Source organism: Diplotaxodon limnothrissa, linkage group LG12 (genome assembly GCF_057381915.1).
Source record: "Diplotaxodon limnothrissa isolate DT_005_m linkage group LG12, D_limnothrissa_male_GT1.1, whole genome shotgun sequence".
NCBI lineage: Eukaryota > Metazoa > Chordata > Actinopteri > Cichliformes > Cichlidae > Diplotaxodon > Diplotaxodon limnothrissa.
Window position 1 is genome coordinate 37,828,274 of NC_140607.1, and position 22,239 is coordinate 37,850,512.

The 22,239-nt window shown below is 43.9% G+C and overlaps 1 protein-coding gene across 3 annotated transcripts in view; it reads right to left on the minus strand.

Annotated features, from left to right (window-relative positions):
- The window catches only part of adamts3 (ADAM metallopeptidase with thrombospondin type 1 motif, 3), a 144,460-nt gene that overhangs the window by 116,476 nt on the left and 5,745 nt on the right, over window positions 1-22,239 (minus strand). For all 3 annotated transcript variants that reach the window (XM_085367580.1, XM_085367579.1, XM_085367578.1), the window contains exon 3: window positions 17,988-18,421. In XM_085367580.1, coding sequence (XP_085223706.1) covers window positions 17,988-18,421 — 434 coding nt within the window. The remainder of the gene's footprint in view (window positions 1-17,987; window positions 18,422-22,239) is intronic.

Sequence of the window (22,239 nt, forward strand, 5' to 3'; positions counted from 1 at the left end):
TCTGAGGTGGTAGAGACGCTGTCGGGCCTTTTTCACCACGGTGTTGATGTGACAGGACCATGACAGGTCCTGCGTGATGTGAACTCCGAGGTATTTGAAGCTGTCCACTCTCTCCACTGGGCACTCGTTGATGACGGGGGTCTGGTAGTTCCTCTCCTGCTTAGTGCTGAAGTCCACTATCAGCTCCTTTGTCTTACTGACGTTTAGAAGGAGGTTGTTCCTCTGGCACCAGTTCTCCAGATTCCTAATCTCCTTCAGGTAGGCCGTCTCGTTGTTATCAGAGATCAGGCCCACCACGACGGTGTCGTCAGCAAACTTGATGATGGTGGTGGAGCTGGTAGTGGCCACACAGTCATATGTGTACAAAGAGTACTTTATGAATTCATGTTATTCTTTAGTGTTTTTCCACTGCGGCATTACTACGATGAGCCCGATTATGAAAATAAAAATGTAAATTTGAGTTGAAATCTTGATGCTCGTGGTTGAAACCAGTTGAGTCCCTCACGCAGACTTCTCACCTGCAGGCAGCCAATCCCTCCTCAGACTACAAACAACACTCAGAATAATCCCAGGGCCATAAATCACACCTATTCATGATTAGGATCATATTCATAAGAACACGACTGTTTACAGCACAGGTATCCAACCTGTTTTGCGCCACAGACCAGTTTATGCCCGACAACACTTTCACGGACCGGCCTTTAACAGTATCGGTATCAAAGAAAAGGATTTTATCATAACACACAGGAAAAGACCCAGGGCAGCCAAGTTAACAATAAAAACCTTGAAAAACATACATTTGACACCTGAGCCTCAACTCTTGCGGCCCGGTACAAACGACTCAGACTGGTACGGCTCCGTGGCCCGGGGATTGGGGACCTCTGGTTTACATTACAGGTCAGGGAGCTTTGTTTCCTGCAGCTGATTCTCTGCAGTCACCGTAACTTTATGCATTTATTATCAAGAGATGAGTGGTTGCAAGCTGAATAATCAGACTATAATAAAAAAGGTGATCAAAGATATCATGTGTAAAATCATCCTCAGCATACCTTTAATTAACGTATTAGTGAAACCGTAGATTAGATGAAGACATTCAGTAAAGCTTTCATGAACAGACCAGTTACTGCATCTCACGTCGCCCACATTCAAGCCACTAAAACGTTATTATCTGGGAACCTGGGTAACATCTTTGTGTTTCCCAGCCACTGTGCGTGGGACATAGGTGTGCTGTGGAAGGTTATCTGGTTGCACCTGATTAGTACTCTAAGCGATCGGCGTGAGTAACGGGCAGAACAACTACATTCTCTTCCACTAGAGGGCAGCACAACTACCTGCTGGGTTACTGCCAGTACAACAGAAGAAGACAAAGGAGAAATTACATAATAGTCATGCAGCACATAATAGCAATAGACACATATTTGAAAAGGAAAAGTAGTCAATCCGACTTGGGTCCTGGAGGAATTCCGATTCCCCAGCATGAGTAGCGGTCAGAAGAAAGCAAAACAGGTATACTGGGGACAAACCCAGCCAATTTAGAAAAATGATCAATATGCTTTTTGTGACGTTTTTGTTTGGTGGTGTGCCGTGTGATTTTTCTAATGAGAATATGTGCCGTGGCTCCAAAAGGTTGGGAAACACTAGAATAAGAAAGAAACATTGGGGAAATGCGTCTGTAGCTGAAGATCATTTCTCTGGGACGGAGCCTGTATGATAAAATCTGTAGTGAATTATTATGTGGAATCAACACTGTAATTAGTGTGAAGACACCAAGTCAAAACACACTTTCCAATTCCACAAGCTTGCTGTGCCCTTGTGGAGAGTTTACTGTGACATATTTTCTGTGACCCAGTATTCGGCATTATCCGATATCAGCGGAGACAATGTCCTACCTAAACACAAACCTCAAAAAAGGGATCAGGAACCCTGTGTTCCATCACTTTAATATCCCCAACATCAGCCCCTGCCAAGCAGACAGCACTCCTCTGCCAAAGAAAACACATGGGATTCAGCTGAAGGGCTCCAGTTTTTCAAAAACAGTCTCTTTCAGTCTAAACTTCTTAAGGAGGTCGGTACGAACGTGCTTTCATTTGAAAAAAACCTGCAATGTTAAAAAAAGGCCTGGATTCAGCCGGGACACTGCCACCTTTCACCCTCCATGTTGTCCAAAGGTGTGTTTGCTTTGAAAAATGTGAGCAAACCTTCGTCATCATTACTTGACATTTTCATCCCCACTCTTTAAAGGAATTCGCAGAAGTTTATTTTTCACAAATTTCAGCAGAGGCCTGCTGATAATCTGAAAAACAACTAGAGAGTATTTCTGAAAATGATAAACAGGAAACTGCAAAAACATCTCAGATGTCTACTTAATAAACGTCAAACATGGCAATGAGCCACTACTATCCTCAATATATCTGTGTGTGTTTGAAGTTTCCCCCAGCTTCACTGGAAACAGTATTTGGAAAAAATCTTGGAGAAGAGAGAAGTAATCAAAAGTATTATCATTTTAGCAAAAATATCAGGTAGCCTCTGCTCTGAGAAACAACGCAGGAATTCATTTGGTTGTGTCGTTTTGTGCCGCTCCACCAAACAGAGCAAACATTTACAGACGGCTTTGAGGAGGCGGTGGGATTCCACACTCGACTTAAAATAAAACCTCGCGCCAGTGAATGGCTCTCAATGTCCGTCTGAAACGACAACAGAAAATGTGGGCTCGTCTTAGGTTTATATAGGTCACGATTAAAAATGTTTAAATGTATAAATATCAATGCAAGCACCTCGGCACTGCACGCCGAGCCCACGACTGCAGAGGAGAAAACTTTTTGCATATCTTGGTGCGCCTCTCCCCTGCACCTCAAACCATATACCCAAACAGCTCTGGGGTCAAGCCTCTGCAACAAGCCTTGGCTAAGTCAACAGGGAACATTAAGAACTGTCGGTGAATAAAACTCTTGTGCCCAGCTACAGTTCACCGCAAAGAGGAACTGGCTCACTTACTTTTTCTTTTTTTCCCCTAATCAAATAGGATATTTTCTTCTTCTTTTTTGCCTTTTTGCCCCCGCCCCTCCTACACAGTAGCTCCAGATATGTCAGGAGCTGTGCATGTCCAGAATGCTCTTTTAAGTCTCTGAGGCCAAGAGTGTAGGCCACTGAGCACACGTAGCTCTCAGCAAAACATCAGCATGCTTTATTTGCTCATTTTGTCACTCTCGATGAATCTCAACATTGTAAACGCCGCCGAAGCTGCAGGAATTTGAGGAGGATGATTGCAGAATCTCTGAGTTACAATGAGCCTTTGCTCTGACAGCATAGTTTCACCCATCAGACCTGCAGTGTATTTACACTCGCAAGTCTCACACACACACCTCAGACACAGCAGCGCCTCACCATTCAGAGCCGATTATGCAACGTGACACACGTTAAAGGTGGCCGAGCTTTGCACAGCTGCTGGAAATTTAAAGCTTAATAATAAAAGTCACATTTCCAGTTGGTGCTGTTCAGGTTAGGCTACCACACTGCCTGCATCTATCAGCTGATTCGTCAAGACCGTCTGTCTGCTCAGGTATTCTCACAAAAAACAAAAAGCTTCATATAGAAAGAGAGGAGGAGGGATTTGTTCCAGCTGGCCCGTCCTCTATCTAACAAACGACTGGGACTAAAGAGGAATTTCATGGATGCTTTAAAGCAGTTCCATAAGTTACACTTTATTTGTCATGCTGGTACTCTGTGGTCCACACATGCATCTCTCACTGCAGTTATCTTTTCCTCTCACATCATACTTATCTTCACTAATCAAAAGCAAGGAAATCTGCATGCACTCATAATGTAGATTCAATCAAACAGATTTCTATTTAAACTCTTACAATCTGTCCGTCATGCAGCCACAGAGTGAGCCTGTAGTCAATGACTCTCCATCTGAGTCTATTACTTTAAGATGTGTCTGACAGTGACTGCAGAGTTTAGCCTCATTAGTCAGCTGAAGAATGCATGTTTAAATAAAGGCACGCTGTATACTTATGCTTGTGCATGCCAGTGAAGACAATTACGTACGACTCCCACACAGCCTCTGCCTCTTAATATAAAACATGAGAAAAACTTGCAGGAAAGATGACGTGCCATGAGAAAGTTTCATAACCCCGCCCACAAAAAGCAGCAAACCAGACCACATATTCATTTTGCCAATCTCCAGCTGAAGGTCATCTCCTGGTGGACCTCTGCACTGGTCCCAGTACTGAGACTAGGGCTGCCACAAACGATTATTTTGATAGTCGACTAGTCACCGATTATTTATGCGATTAGTCGACTAATCAGATCATCATCCACTGGACGTAAAACTACAGCTTATTGCACCAGCAGCATCTGCTCTTATATAACTATCATTAGCTTACAGCTTGAAGTGTTTAAGGTCTGTGCTAACTAAAAATAAAGACAAGATGATAGTTTATTAAATTTTAATGACATCTGCAGATTGTTTCGGTAAAGTTTAATAAACTCCTTGCTATCTAAAATATAACAGGACACCGGAGTATATTCTCCAGCATCTCACACTTCTGATAATCAGTTGTCTGCTTGACGTTTATTCAGCTGTGTAAAAACTATAACTTTAATCTCAGCCAAACCGATTTACTCAGGAACAAATAAAATACTAAAAAAAAAGCCAAACAATAACATTTTTAATTTATCTAAGTGACTCATATATATTTAACCTGAGTCGCGAAAGACGGCGGTGGGTTTGAAAACAATTTGCCGGGAGTCCGGTGTTCTCACGGCGCTAGTGACTGTAGCATGTTGACCTATGTTTGTATCAGCCACTAGATGGCACTGTGTCGCTGCAATGTGTGTAATTCACTGGCGAGCAAGAAGCTTCGGGGCAAGCGGAAAAGAATAAGAAATAAAGTGGAAGCGGAGCAGAGATCAGTGTGTGCGTGCAGTTAATAAGAAGCTCTGTATACATACAAAAACAACACATGGTGTCAGAGTAGCGGATTCTACGCAATCCCTCGCCGTCGGACAGCGCAGACATGGAGGCTTACGGCGTTCCCACACCGCGTATGGATTGGGACTCCAGCAACCTGCCCGAGGCATGGCGGCGTTTCAAGCAGCACGCCGAGCTAATGTTCGCTGGTCCTCTTCGGGGGAAGGAGGAGGCAGACAAATGCAGCTACCTTCTTCTATGGGTCGGTGAGAAAGGACGGGACGTCTACAACACGTGGACGCTCACCGCAGACGACTCCCGAAAGCTTCAGACGTACTACGATAAGTACACTGATTACATCATACCGAGAGCTAACCCAATCTACGCCCGATATAAGTTCCATGAAAAGATGCAGGGTGAAAATGAGACATTTGAACAGTTTATTACGGAACTGAAACTACTTGCTAAAGACTGTGGGTACCCAAATACAGATGAAATGGTCAGGGATCGCATTGTATTTGCCACTAACTCGCCACACGTCCGAGAAAAGCTACTCAGCCAAGGCGCAGAGCTCACGCTAGAGAAAGCTATAGATATAGCACGATCACACGAGCTAGCAAAGCAACAGCTAAAAACTATGGGTCACTCCAGGGGCCAAGAAACTGTGCACGCCATCGGCAGGAAATCGCACAGACAAGAATATCAAACAAGAAGCGTGAGACCAAAAGAACACGCTAATGCAACACTAAAAACGTGCAGCTATTGTGCCGGACAACACAGTAATAAAGACATCTGCCCAGCAAAAGGGAAGCAATGTGCAAAATGCAAGAAAATGAACCATTTTGCAAGAGCATGCAGGTCAAGACTCCCTTCGCAGACAAAAGCCCACCTCAAATCAGTACACACTGTGAGAGAGAACATAGAAATGTCAACTATGGACACAGATGAGGACCAAGACTGTTTCTACATTGATAGCATCACCATAGAAAATGAAGGAAGAAATGATGAGCAAGCATATGCAGACATGCAGCTTGGTTCCCCCCCACAGACAGTGAGGTTTAAAGTTGACACTGGGGCGCAAGCAAACACAATTCCAGCTAACATGTTCCAGACACTCTTCCCACACGTGACACTGAAGCCTGTCACACACAAGCTCACAGATTATGGGGGACACTCACTCAGCGTGGAAGGAAAATGCCAGTTAAAATGCAAACACAAAGACAAGACCTGCACGTTGGAATTCCATGTTGTTAACACAAGCGCCCCACCTGTATTAGCAATGAAAGCTTGCCGTGACCTTAACCTGGTAAGGATTGTGATGGCAGTGACGGAGGAAAGAGGCAAGACAACCAACAGTTCACAGGCAATACTAGACGAATATGCAGACGTATTCAAAGGGATAGGAGAATTTCCTGGTGAATGCAGTTTCCATGTAAATCCAGACGTTGCACCCACAGTCAGCCCACCTCGTCGGATTCCCATTGCTCTGCGAGCCCGACTCAAAGACGAGCTCGACAACATGGAAAGGAACCAAATCATATGCAAGGTCACAGATCCTACGGACTGGGTGAATGCACTTGTTGTCGTGGAAAAACCCAAGACGGGCAGACTCAGAGTATGTCTGGACCCCAGACCCCTCAACAAGGCTATACAAAGACCCCATTACCCTCTACCCACCTTGGAGGATGTCACCACAAAACTTGCTGGGGCCAAGTATTTCAGTGTTTTGGACGCCAGATCAGGCTACTGGGCCATTAAGCTAAGCCACGAATCATCTCTGTTAACCACATTTAATACTGTGTTTGGCAGGTACCGCTTCCTCAGGTTGCCATTCGGCATAATCTCAGCTCAGGATGAGTTCCAGCGACGCGTGGACGAGACCTACGAGGGCCTGAGGGGCGTGGCAGCCATTGTGGACGACGTACTGGTCTTCGGAGAAACCAAACAGGAGCATGACGACAACCTGAGGGCCATGCTGCAGCGCAGCAGAGAGAGAGGTGTAAAACTGAACCCTGACAAGTGCACCATCTGCGTCAAAGAGGTCAGTTACTTCGGTCACACATTGTCACACGAAGGGCTGAAACCAGATCCACAAAAAGTAAAAGCAGTCCAAGACATGGCGCCCCCACAGAACAGGGCAGAATTGGAAACAGTGCTGGGGATGGTTAATTATCTAGCAAGATTTGCCCCACACCTGTCAGAGATAAATGCTCCGCTCCGCCAGCTGTTAAAGCAGGACAGTGAGTTTGTATGGGACAAGAACCATGACAGAGCCTTTCAACGAATGAAGGAGCTGATCACTAAAGAACCAGGCCCAGTTCTCTCCTTCTTCGACCCCAAGAAAGCGCTACGACTCCAGGTCGATGCATCCAAAAGTGGCCTCGGTGCTGTGATGCTGCAGGACGGCAAGCCAGTTGCCTACGCATCCAAGTCACTTAACAGCACTGAGCAGAACTATGCCCAAATAGAAAAAGAGCTGTATGCTGTTCTCTTTGGTTGCAAGCGGTTCCACGAGTACATGTACGGTCGACATGTGACCATTGAGTCGGACCACAAGCCACTCGAGTCCATACTCAAAAAACCACTAGCATCAGCACCACCACGGCTACAGAGGATGATAATACAGCTGCAAAAGTACGACATCAGCATCATCCACAAGCCAGGGAAAGACATCCCGGTAGCCGACACGCTCTCCCGGAAATCCATAGAGTTTCACGACAAATCACTATGTGACGGGATGGATGCGCAGATCCACTCAGTCCTCAGCAACATGCCTGTCAGTGATCAGAGACTCTCAGAGATAAGAAACGAAACAGCCCAAGATCCTCAGCTCAACAGCCTGAGACGGACCACATTGAGTGGATGGCCTGATAAACGGTCTCAATGTCCGCCTGACATTCAGGAGTTTTGGAACCACAGGGATGAGATCTCACTGATAGACGGGATCATGTTTAAAGGAGAGAAAATGATCATCCCAAAAAGGCTCAGAAAGGACATGATAGATCGGATTCATTCCAGCCATATGGGCATAGAAAAGAGCAAAAACAGAGCCAGAGACCTTCTGTTTTGGCCAGGCATGGGAAAGCAGATTGAGGAAGCCGTCGGAGCCTGCAGCACATGCCAGGAGAGACAAGCTGCTAACCCCAAGGAACCCCTGTTGTCACATGCAATACCAGAACGACCGTGGCAGGTCATAGCCACCGATCTGTTCACTTGGAACTCGGAAGACTACATCATCATGGTAGATTACTACAGTAGATTCTTCGAGTTGGAAAGACTGCACAGCTGCACTGCAGAAGCAGTGATCCACAAACTAAAGTCAGCCATGGCTAGGCATGGTATTCCAGAGTCGGTGATTAGTGATAACGGTCCGTGCTATGCTTCGAGTAAGTTTCAACAGTTCGCAAAGTCATGGAGTTTCACCCACACCACTACTAGTCCCCATTACCCACAGAGCAATGGTCTAGCCGAGAAAACAGTCCAGACAGCAAAGAAACTTCTGGACAAGGCCAAAGCGGAACATAAGGATCCCTACTTGAGCCTATTAGAATACCGGAACACCCCTGTGGACAACTTAAAGTCGCCTGCACAACTACTCATGAGCCAGAGACTTCGCTCCATCCTCCCTGCAACACCAAAACAGCTGGCACCCCAAGTAGTTTGCCAGCAAACAGTGCGTGAGAGGAGAGAGGTCTGCCAGCAGCGCCAGCAGACTTATTTCAACAGAGCCGCCCGACCTCTGCCTCAACTATATCCTGGCACACCGGTCCGGTTCCGGCAAAAAGACGGTTCCTGGAAACCAGCTGTGGTCACAAGTTGTGCCGACACGTCCAGAAGCTACAACATAACCACAGATACAGGACAAGTTTACCGGCGTAACCGCCGACACCTCCGCAGAAGCAGGAACAGCGTAGGAGGTGAGGAGTTCATTCAACCAACAGGCATCAGCGATGACAGCCCTGTGGTATCTCAGCCCCCGCCTGTGGAGCCCCCTGATAAAGACATTACAACACCTGGATACACGACTCGTTATGGGCGTGTTACCAAACCAAGACAGGTCTTGGACCTGTAATATTGTAAAGGGTGCAGGCGGATCGCTGCCCTAGAAAAAAAAAAGGCTGTTTATATGTTTGTTGTTCCAATGATGTCACTAAATGCATCTGTTTATTATGTTTGTGATATAGCCAGTATTGAGTCGAATGCTATGTTATCAATGGATGTGCTCAGGATGTTATTCCTGTAATTTCAGTTGCCTTAGAAATTTTACAAGCCTGAGTTGTGTTTTTTTTTTAAGAAGGGAGATGTAGCATGTTGACCTATGTTTGTATCAGCCACTAGATGGCACTGTGTCGCTGCAATGTGTGTAATTCACTGGCGAGCAAGAAGCTTCGGGGCAAGCGGAAAAGAATAAGAAATAAAGTGGAAGCGGAGCAGAGATCAGTGTGTGCGTGCAGTTAATAAGAAGCTCGGTATACATACAAAAACAACACAGTGACCTAGCCCCCGGCTAGCTATCGAGCTAGTGGGTAACAGACGTCTCCGAAAACGTCGGAGCGCTTTTGAAAATATGTGGTGTCCTGATAAACTGAGCAGATATTTGAGGTTTGCACAGCTACATTCTCGCCTGAAAATATGTTAAACGTTTATTTTGTGACCCAGAAAGAATAATAAGAGTAATATTAAAACTAACTAGCTACCGCCATTGTTGGAAACTAAGCTGGGCCGCGCTATGAATTCTGGGACACAGCTGCTGCTTCTTCTTCGGGGTTTAACGGCAGCTGGCATCCTTGTACATGCTGTGCTGCCATCTTCTGTTTCAGTCCGTTATTACACTCTTAAATCCTGCTATTATTCCTGCGTCTTTTGCGATCTTACAAAGCTTCAAACGACGCGTCGACTATTAAATCAGTCGTCAACGATTTTGATAGTCGACGTAATCGTGACTAGTCGACAAATCGTGGCAGCCCTAACTGAGACACGTTTAAACAGAACTCTGTTGTGTCAATATGGCAACTCTGACAAAGCTAAATATTAGGGAACTAAATATGATGAGGACGGCATCACAGCACTGACGGCGTGTCGCTGGGGGATACCTCACATTTTTATACCCAAATCTGAGCGAGTACACTAGACTTCTATGAGAAGTCGGAAATAAATCAAGAATAACATTCACCCACATCTTTGTCCTGTCTTCCTCCTCTAGCTCTCTACTGGTCGCAGCAGATGGCCCCGCCCCTCCCTGAGCCTGGTTCTGCCAGAGGTTTCTTCCTGTTAAAAGGGAGTTTTTCCTTCCCACTGTCACTAAGTGTTTGCTGACAGGGAGTCGTCTGCTTGTTGGAGTTTGCTCTCTATATTTGCCAGTTCTTTACCTTACAGTATAAGAAGCCTCGAGGCAGCAGTTGGCTATAATTTGATGCTATATAAATAAAACTGAATTCAACCAAACGGAACTGAATTGACTTTATGTTATACTAAACATGGTCACTGGAAGCATGTTTCCTGAGGTAACAGATCAGACATCTTGCTTTAATCAAAGGAGGCGCCCCCTGCTGGTCATCAGAAAGAATGTGAAGCATTTCCAGATGAGGTTTCCTTTTCAAACCCAGAAGCGACGACAGCACTGGGCTAACCTTATAAACAAACCCTCTTCATAATTATAAAGCAGCTGTAGCTGATTCATCTCATGGTCCATTAGAGGTTCATGTAACATAATGAAATTCTACAGTATGAATAAAAGTAATGCGCTAACATGAGTAAGACTTCCTGTCTGAATCACATCAGTGAGACAACGCCCATGAACTCAAACTACTTCACAGCATCATCAAATGATGCCTTTTATTATTGTTTTGAGTTGCATATTATATGTTAAGGGTTTTGAGCCAAATACAAACTCATATTGAAGTTTTATAATATTTAGCAATTAGCTTCTTAACAGTTAAATGCCGATTTCTGTATCTGTTGCTAAGGCAGGCCAACCAATAACCATCCGGGCAGTGCGCTCAAAACTACAAACCTGGTGGCTCTAAAGAGGAAATCACATTTCACTGTAATCCATTTCATAGCTGAAATATTTTAGCCTGGACCAAAGTGGCAGACTACCACACGGTTGACAGAAAGACACAGAAAGAGGTCGTAATGCATTATTAATGGCAACAACATAACATATGCTGTGTCAAATAGTCTCAATCCTCTCTCTGCTGGATGAAACACAGAGCCAGAGTAAAGGTCCAAAAATACATCAGACATGAGAAGCTTCCTCTCTTTCCCTTTCAGGGAAGCAAATCAAATATCTTCAGTATGTGAACCATCAGCTGTGTTCATGTGAGTGTACATGAACTGAGAGACACGCAGTGGGAGGAGGGGTGATGGGAATGACACACCCCGCCTGACATCTAAAGGTCAGCTGAATTCCTTCGTCATTTACTCCGATTCTTTTTTAAAAGAGGCACGTGGTGCAAGTTTCAATCAGGTGACCAAGAAAAAGGAAGTTTCCCTCCTTCCAACCATTTACGATGGACGTACTGTAGCTGTTAAACTGCATCGCCTTTACTAAAGCTTCCAACAAACCAGGTGTGTTGAGGATCAAACGCCGTCATTATTCTCCCATAAACAGACCCAAATGTGCTCATGGAGCCCAGATTTCCCAAAACGGTGAAAAGCTCTTTAGTTTTTCTATCCACAAGTTTCAGATGACGGTATAAATTTAGAAGGTTTAATAAACTTCCACATATTTAACTTAAAATCTCAAAAGTGCCTCAAAGAGAGTTTCTGAAGCAAACAAAGTGGTTTCCAAGTCGTATAAAAAGTTTCACCAACAGTGTGCAGACTTACTGAGTTCAAGACTTTTTATTCAACCAAGCAAAAAGCTCCAGGATTCATCGTTTCCATGCAAATATCAGAGATAATCATTTCAAGGCCGTCGCTGCTTTTCAGATGAACCCAGAGAACTTAGCCTGCGCACTGAGCAGAACTTTTATAAATTACATTAGTCTGGATGTGGGTGATCTATGCTGATGGATTGAAGTCTCATATTATATATAATCCATATTTTAATAGTAACAGTGGGAAAACTGTAACGTAAAACAAAAAAGGGGGTTGCTTAGGAGGGTACGACTTACAGCCATACCACCCTGATCTCCCTGAGCTCAGAGGCTCAGCAGAGTCAGGCCTGGCAGGCCTTTGGGAGGCTGCCGGGGAACAGCAGGTCCTGTTGGCTGGCAGCTTTGGAGGCTGAGCAGATCATCTAATCTCCTGAACCCTGAGCTATTCCCGATGCATTCATCAGAGTGTGAATGAGACATGGTGTAGAAAAGTGCTACACGGGTTCAGTCCATTCATGAATCAACCAAACCCTCATTGCTTCGGCTTGTTTGAACCTTACAGTGAGTCTCTCCTCATTTTATGAATGTATTATAATAGCAGCATATTTAGCAGATAAAGAGCGGGGCCCATCTGTCAGGAGGAGGCACACAGAGAAAAAACAGCGTGATCATTTATCCAAGTGGCTTCGGATTTGGAAAGCAACCCAGAGCGCAGCACACAGCAGAGCACACATCTGCATCCTTATAATTATTATATCCTCCTTAACTCAAACAAGTCCAGCTGTGCGATCAGTGCTTCAAATAAAAATCTCTCACAGACATTTCAGTCCTTAATCTGGAAGACCACCCAAGGACTGTTAGGTGGATAAGGCTTAATTGGAGCTGGAGCCTGTTTAATTCAGCACTTAGTTCATTGCCAGCATCAGATTTTGATAATCGTCGCTCGCAAAACGCAGACAAATTTGGTCTCCTCCTTCTCGTGCATGACTCACAGCTATGCTGTTTCTCTGGAGTTAAGAGTGCCACAAGTATCACAAGAGGAGATGATTTCATGTTATTCGTGCTGCAAATTTAACGGAGAAGGTGCCGCACGCCAACTTTGTGTCACTTTCTAATGACTTCATTTGTAACTACAGGCCTCGGCTTACACGCAGCAGCTCAGCGAGTCAGATTAGAGACACAGATTTTAAATACCCAAATATGGAAACGAGTTACAAATGATGCAGGTTCTGTAAGAGAACTCGCACCACGAATCTCTGGAGCAAACGTGCGAAACAACCAGGCCAACACTGGACTGCAGATTCTACAGGATCACTTCTCCTCAGTATGAGTGAAGGAAGAAGAAAACAGAAGTCAGCAGTGACATGTTTCATGTTTCATGAAGGACCAGCTCTCCCAAGCTTTTCTGACATGCAACACAAGGGCCATCCCCCACGCAGGCCAGCAAAGATCGCCCTCGGTTCGCCCGCTGCTGCTGAAGCAGAGGAAGTATCTGCCTCATAAGTATTTAGCTGCCAGGCTGCCTGCCAGCATGCTAGCTGCAGTAAACACTTCCAGACAGCAGCCTGGCTATAATTAAGAAACAGTAAAACGCACACCTAGAGAGGGCCAGGGCTACCACTTGAGATCAAAGACGGCCGGCCCTCAACGACAGGCTTTTAGATCAGGAAGCACTGGTTTGGAGAGCGTTTGATGTCGGGTTCTGTAGTCCTGCGTGTTTTGGATTTAGGCTGCAAACATGAGGAGGAACAAGAATCAGTGCTGCGAGGAACCAGGAGCTGGATAATCGAATGCAAACTTACCAAATAAACTCGATTCTGTTTCTCTGAATTTAACGTCCCACATTCTTACTTTTATTGTGGCGATTTTACAGTTTCCCGTTTATTTTGCTCTCTGGCGTGATGTAACACTGGGAATGAGAAGTTACAGTAAATGAGGTCATTGTGTAATAATGATGCCTGTAGAAACAAAAAGAGCAAGTATGTCTCAATAAGAGCCGTCTGAAATGCTTCAGTGGGAACATGCAACACTTCTGTTGTTTTACTGATTGGCCTGAAAACATGTCCAAGTCTCTCCCGCCTTCATCTCTATAGTATCGTGTAGCACGGCACTTCTTCTGTTGTTGTAACCGAGCTGATGGCTGCAGCTCAGAGTGAGTCAAATCTTTCTGTTTTTCCAACAGTTTAGAGATCCTGGTAAAAGAAAATCAACAGATTTGTAACCCAGATGTGGCAACGGGGTATGTTATCTTGAAATGCTGGAAAGCTGGAATATAAGGGGATAACAGGATGCTGAAGATAAAGTTCCTACCCTCATCCGTGCCTACAGACGGAGGATAGAGATTGAAGGGATAAGATTATGGACAGAAGTGGTGAAAATGAGCTTTCCGGGCTCAGCTTTAGAGATGGGACGAAGAGCTGAGTCATTCAGGAGGAGCTCAGAGCTGAGCTGCTGCTCAACCACACTGAGAATGGCTGGCTGAGGTGGTTTGAACATCTCTGAGCATGGGATGGCTGAGGTGAGTTGGACACAGCATTCTGGACCAGGACACACTGGAGTGATTATGTTGCATCACCATAGACTGTTCTGGTGATCTCTGCTTAAACCGCGGCCCCTGGGACTGGATAAGCAGCAGATACTGGACGGACTAAAATGTATTGTCTGTTAAAGGAAACAATGAAGATTCGACCCAGTATTGTGCGTTATTTATGATGTTCATCTTTTTAATAACCTTTGATACTCTGACAGTAAAGCATGTGATCATAGAGCAGCAGCAGTCTAACTGACAAACCTTGATGGCTTTTGGCATCATGCGAGTGGCATCCCCCCCCCCTCTCCAGGCCCGACTCTCCTGTAAGGCTGGACTATAAATGTCTCGGGGGGGAGACTCAGAGACACAGACTCTGCTGTGATGAACTGCTTCCTCCAGCTCCAATCAAAGGAAACGGCCAAATCCTGCAGCTCAGAGGATGAACTTAAAGGTCAGACTGGCATTATCTTTGTCTTTAGACGTGCCTGTCGCTGCAGTCGGTTTATTTTTAGAGATTATGTTTAGAACTTCACAGAGAGTTCAGGAGCTTTTAAAGCATGCATAATTAATTTGGTGAAAATGATAACTACCAGAAAGAGGAAACAAAACCTGACTGCATATGTACTATTTTCTAATCGCAAAATTAAACATAGGGACTGGTCGTTTGCAATCACCATATTTAGAACCACAAAACAAAGCTTGGCCTTATTTTTGACCTCGATAATATCTTAAAATATTTAAAGTCACATATTTGTTGACAATTTACCATCGAGCATCTGACAGCCTGTCCACTTTTCCACCTGCCTCCTGCTCTCATCATTATTCCTCCGTTTGCATTAACAGTTAAACACACACACACATACACGTCAACTAGAAAACAACTAATAATCTGAATTTTTTTAAAGCAAATAAATATTACGGGGAAAACGGAGGGAATCTACAATACACATACACAATGTGAAATTATTTACATAAAAAACCAAAGAATGAGGGCAAAGCAGAAGCTACCAGGGTGTGTTAACAATGTTGCCTTGGCTACCTGTCCACCTTCATGATTCTCGTCGTGTCACTCGCTTTCTGCCAACTACATCCTTCATATATATGTCTCTCTCCTTCTCTCCCTTCCCCGCTCCTTGGTGTTGTCAGCCAAAAGGCAAATATAGCAGCCCCGTCCCTATCAAATCCAAACATTGTTCTGGTTTAAATTTGGTTACCGGTACATAATAAGTGTTACATAATAAATGAATGTCAGTCAAGCAGTAAACCCCCGCTTCATCAACCAGTTCACTGTAAATGGGAATATTATTTAGCACATGTAGAAACCAGTTTGGCTGTCTGACCAGCAGCGTCTGCAGTTTTCAATCAGATCTAGCATGAACAAAAAACAAGATGACATCAGTCCTCAGCTCAAGGCTTCAGAATAACAGTTTACAGACAAACAGATGTCACAGATGGGAGTAGCCATCTTTTATATACAGTCTAAGTGAATGATCAGTGTTAAAGCCACATTCAGCTCTAAAGAAACCGTCTGAATTAAGCTCCTTTAAAATGCAGATGTTTGTCACATCTCTAACGGACAAATTGTAACTTTATTTAATACTACACCGACTCATCCTACTACTAAAAAACCAATAATAATAATAAACTTTGTGGGCAGCACGGCGGTTAGCACTGTTGCCTCACAGCAAGACGGTCCTGAGTTCAACTCCACCATCAGGCCGAGTTCTCTCCGGGTACTCCGGCTTCCTCCCACACTCCAAAGACATGCAGTTAGTGGGGACAGGTTAATTAGAAACTCTTGGTATGAATGGGTGAGTGAACGGTTGTCTGTCTGTGACACACTGGTGAACCCAGCCTCTCACCCTATGATTAACTTGTATCTTTGGTTTTAAGCTATACGGGCTGACGTTACAGAAGCTTAAAGAGGAACAAAGCTCCACAAACAGCTTTATGTTCTTTAGGCACAGATAAAGAGGGAAAAGGGCTTCAGCTGCAGTTTGTTATGTGGGGAGAATTCAGATTTCAGGTTGGCTTTAACATGGAAATGATTCTGCGTCACAGTGACTCACTTCCTGCTGCTGCACTGTGACACAGTGTGAACTCATTACTTCATTATGCTCCACGATACAAAGACCGTAGTGACAGGAACATTTAGTTTGATGTCCAACAACAGAATCATTACTCTGAGCGACATTTATTATTTTACTGAATGCTGGTGATAACCCTGCATGTTTTTTACTGAACCATGTCACATTTTTCAAAGGCAAACCTACAATCTGAGGGGGCAGAAATTAAACTGCATCTCTATATACTTCCACCAAGGTCCGTAATTTGGCAGTAATACATGTAAATGGGTTGGAGTTGGCTGCCTGAAGGTTAAAAACCATTTAAAATATTCCAGTTTTGAGGCTCACCAGAGGGCTTCATTTCTCCTTCAAAAAAGAACAATAAGGTCTTTGCTCCTAATTACTGTGATCGTGTTTGAGTGTGATGTGTTTTTAGTAGCTTTCGGGCAGCCGCAGCCTTTGGATATAAACAGCACAGTTAGTAATCGTCACAGCCGGCACCTGCTAACAAGTGTCCGCGCTCCTTAGCCTAGCCTTGCTTGCTTGTGTCTTCATCCCACACACCTCCACTGTCATCCAGAAATAGCACACAGTGACTCATCTCTGTGACGCTGTAATTACTCATGCTGGTTGCTCAGGCTAGCTGCTATACAGGCATAATGTTGCTATGTTCACCATCTTGCTGTGGCAAATATTTTGGCCAAATATTGAGCCAAGATAAGTCGAGGGATCAACACATTTATCACCATCTGTCATGCAGACAGTGTGAAAATGTTTGAATTTGAGTTTAACGTTTCATGAGATGTTTAAAATGAAACTAAAGAGAGTTTGCCCCATCATATGTCAGAGATCGGTTGAGCCAGCTAGTGGAGGACTATGAAGCATGAGGATGTGAGAATATGTGATATAAAGCACAGCAAATCTAGTTTAACTCTCAGTGCATCGGATTTGTATTTGCATTTTGACCTTTTTACTTTCTGTTAGGAGCTTTGCTTTAACTTTGTCATGAATATATTTCCAACAGAGAGTCAGTCCTACAGCACTACAAATGTTCACCATTAGCAGTAGAAATTCTTTTTTATTTCAGTCTCCCCGGCTGAACAGCTCAGAAACTAAAAAGACACTACGAGCGCTGTCCATCACTCCCCCATCAGGAAGGTGATTTTTGGAGGACATTCTTTGTGTTGCTTTTCAAATCTCTGCAGTATTTCAACTACAGCTGAAGGAATCTGGGTTTGGCCTATTCTTTCCTTAAATGCAGAGATGCTCCGCTAGCCAACTCTAAGAGATTTTGGCTCTGGTCGTTGCCCAATGACTGTCCAAGTGTTTTATGAGGGGTGATAGGGAGGATGGGACTGCAGACTTTTAGAAAGGACAAAAGGAGCTCGTGCTTTATGTTGGGAAGAGGTTAGGAGGAAAATCCCTTCACGAATGCAATAGGAGACTACTCACCCGTAACAAACCTCTGTACAAAAAGTACAAAAAGCTATTACGTCTGCAAAAACAATGTGCTGTAAAAATGCCGAGCAGTGATGTAAAGGAATGCTACAGACATCCAAAATCCTTTGGTGTCAGTTGGTAAGGTCATGGCACTTTTGAAATGAAAAGGACTTTCATGGGGTGGGAAAGGAAGGAGTTTTACGGCCGAGGAAACTTACCAACCCATCGCAGTTGTTAATGGCAACCGAGGCCCCGGGGACGTCTGTGATGTCACCGGTAAAGGTGCAGTCGGTCTTGAGCAGCTCACGGCGCAGTATCCTCTCCGTGCCATTGGTGGATTCAGTCTGGTTGGCGCCCACGCTAGAATCGTTGCCACCACTGCCGTTTCTGAATCCCGGGACCTCGTCATGCCACTCCACCATCGCGCCAGGCGCCACCAGCCTGCTGTTCGGCCGCAGACGAAGGTGAAACTCCTTTCCGAAGGCAGTGATGTTGAAGAAAAGCCTCTGTTCAGTTTCACCGTTTTCAAGCACCTCCCTCTTAACACGCTGCTTGTGAGTGGCGGAGAGCAGGTGTGACAGGTAGTGTCCGTGGGAGTCGGTGCTGAAGGGGGTGACCAGGCCGTATTCTTTCAGCCGGCTCTTCAACTGGTCTGCAAAAAACCACAAGAACCCAGCAAAGTTAGTTTTTCCAAACAGCAATAAAACAATATCAAATTAGTCTTTTCCTCTAAACACATCAGTCAGCCAAGGCCTGATTATGCTGCCTGCTCTAATCATCCTTTTATCACTTTTAGCCAACTAATGTTCCTCTGAGACAGGACGAGCTTTGACATTCATGGCAAACCTTTAAGAACACTTGGACTTGATTTCCTGTCAGCTAACATTTGGACCTTCATTTTTCTGTCTCTGCCAACTCAAAAACAAAATATTGGACTAACTGATTCACCACGTTTACCTTCTTAGTCCAACGAGAGAGAACTAGAACACCACAGCTGAGAGCCAGACTGACTGAGCTAAAACTCTCTGAGACACATTATTAGGCCAACAGAAATGCTAATAGGACACTTGCATAGTTTCAAAGGCATCTAAGACCCAGATGGGAGTAAGCGTCAGTGTTGGGGTTATATTTTCTTTCACTTGGACGAGGATCCCTGACCCTGCTTTATGTCACGGGCAGAGCGACAAAATACTCTGAGAACAACAACAATGGGACAAACTTACAGCACCGGTGTCGTGTCTACAGTGGAACTATGAGCACACCTGATTCTGTGTTTAATCCTCACTATTCCCACATTTCATATCTCTGGGAAACACAGCTGCCCTCACTGATTGTGAAACCTCCAGGATTGGCAGACGTTTTGAAACACCGCCGTCTGCGTGGATCGTATCACTCCACGTTCTTTGGTTTCGATGTGTCACACCAATTTCAAATGATCATTTTCCAGACGAAAACAAAGACATTCACCGTGGATAATGAACTACAGCGCTGCTGAGCTCACGTCTAAACTCTGCTACTGTACTACTGCCTAAGTAGCAGCTGTATCACAGCAGCAGGACTCTGTGTGGCTTCCCACGAGGCATATTCTGCTGTCCTGCTGCCACATGGATCAACACCAGAATATGTTATGTGTGATCTTGCATATGACACTGCACTGAAATATAGATGAGCCAGGTTTAAAGACGACCTTGAGCAGCGTAGGTGTCGGTTACTACTGGGCTTGCTGTGAATTTCAGGACGACTGGTGTTGCTTCGTACTCATTATGATTCTGATTCTGTCAGAAAACACTTATTTTCTCACCGTTGTTGCTCTTCTGCTGAGCTGTGCCGGCCTTCAACACAAAAAAATGTAACACCAGCACAAGCCAGTTTCACCTGTGCCATTGTTTTAACATATTGCTTTGTTTCACCCACTTCCTTGTTCATTGGCACATTTGTGGTCAACCCAAATGTACCAGAAAATCTGTGGGCTTTCTCAAACACTTTCAGATTTAGGAAAATTCCATCCGAGCTTGGTTTGCTTTTCCAAGAATCTTTGGTTGGAAAAAATCTAACAAGAATATTGAAAGCGTGTAATTATCTTGCTGCTTTTGACCAGAAAACATCAAACAGGTGTCAATGGGGAAGCTAAAATTACATATCTGAGGACGTGACTTCACACAATCACAGTGAGCATGCACGTGGACGCATGTGATGGCAAGAAAAGACTATTTTAGAAGCATTCAAAGCAAAGACTGCAGGTTTCATGACGCCAAAGCATGACAATGGTACCGATGGAGCACATGAAAGCATGGAGTCCAAGAGATGAGGCGAAAAAAGCGTGAAAACTGTGGGTTTGAACTTAAAACAAACATCTAAATCCTTTTTTCCCTCCCTGTTACATCATCCTGACATTACTATATCTGCAAAGCAAGGAAGGCGCACAGTTAGCTGCCCGATACTGAAATATTTGGAAAAAATTACATCAGTTGTACCGAGTACTACATATTTTTCCACAGAGTGCATTTAAGCAATGAAAAGACACAGAGCATCAAAAAGAAGCCAGAAATGTGTTCAGCTTGTTAGTGTGTGTTTAAAGAGCAGGCTTTCACTGCTTAATCCTCATGAGGAAGACATCTAATATAAAGAGTCATTTGTCCCGCTTACAGGACTATGTTTTTAAAGCCATGCAGATTTTGATTTTAAGCACTGATTGGATATAAATCAACGTCTCTATCGATTAAACTTGTCGTGATATTTTCAGGTAACCACGCCCGTTTTGATGTTTGATGTAGTGCGTCGTTCCTGCTCTGGATTCAGATCGTTCGCCTAAGACTACAAATCGCCCGCTGATATCACTGTTAATGTGTGCTACTACAAAGTCACACCTCACAGCTGCCGGATCGCGGGAAACGTCTTAAACTGGAAATGCACAAAAAGGCTTTTAGCGCAAATATGACTGCGGTTAGCGTGCTCCACAAAATGTAAACGCAAACAGAAAAAAAGAACAACTTGACTGCGGTTTGATGATGTGTCAAAAACAACCAGGTCCATATGTAGCACAAAGTCCGATTTCAACTGCAGCTATTTTTAATTGAGACGTTAAACAGTAAATGTCTCTGGCTGTGAGTGTTTGATGGTGTATAATACTGTATATCTATACACAAGCTGACTGGTTTTCTTTAACAGTTAAAATAAAATTGAAATTAAAAGCAAAATAAAGCAAAATTAAACACATTTCTCATGTAAAAACACAAAAACGGATCCAAACCTGCAGGAGAACAGAGGCTTTTTGGAGGACTGTACTGGATCCAGACATTTACCAGCTAAAATAATCTTCTGCTGGGCAGGTATTCGGTTTTTAATTAAACACTCTTTTTGTTTCCTTTAATGTGGAAAAAAAAAAGCATCGCTCTCACAGCAGCGATCAGACTTCGGGTCACCTTTCGCTAACTTAGCATCCTCATTAGGTTGACAGAGTTTATTTATGCCTGCTTACACAGGCAGAGGCTGCATGACAGAAATAAAAACATCCTGTTGCATGTATTGTTCTCACTAAGTGATCATTTTACACATAATTACAGCTGTTGTCTGTGTGACGTGTTTTGTTGGAGTATCCCAGTATTCCCATTATTATCTGACAGAGCTCCATTTGCAGTGGAGAGTGTGAAAACCGAGATGTTCTGCTTAAAGGGAACATTTACTTTAAGTTTGTCGGACCAGGGTACAGATTCACTCTGGAACGATGAGGTAAGTGAACAGAGCTGCACATGTTAGACCCAAACAACTTGTGCTAAATGAAAACAAAGTAAGACAAACATACTTTACAAGAAGCACGATTAGAATCACAGACTTTATACATAAAAGAGAGAAGTTTAAAGAAAAGAAACAGAAACATATACAGGTGTTTTACAAGGTCGTCTAACAGGAAGGCTGTAGCTTTACTTACAAAAAGCACGAGTCCCAACAATACAAGTAAAAGATGAAATACACTGAATGAATACAACCACACAGCACTCACAATATATCTCTCAAGTAGGGCTGCAACGATACACAAAATTCACGGTTTGATATTTTTTCGATACAAAAAAAAATGTTCATACCTTTTTAATTTGTCATTTATTAAAATTATAAATATATATTTTAAGTCAAAAGTACAGTTTTTAAATTTAATGTTGCTGAAACAACAAAGTAATAAAATAATAAATCTGATGGAGAAATCACTCATCTTTGGAAAAGAGAGTTTATTACAGAGAAATGTCTCTTTCCAAAATAAAAGCTATACTATAGCTTCTTCTGGGCTATATTCTCAGCAGCATATTAAACATATCAGGTCCCCATAAGGAGAATCATCTGCTAACGGCTGTCTAAATGACTCGGGTAAAGTTTGTAGCATGCTGCTTGTTGTTTTTGTCTGCTTCCACTTGTCTTTGCACTAAGATGATGTCGGAGTAAATGTGCAGTCATATTCGTTGTGTTCCCACTAGTGCT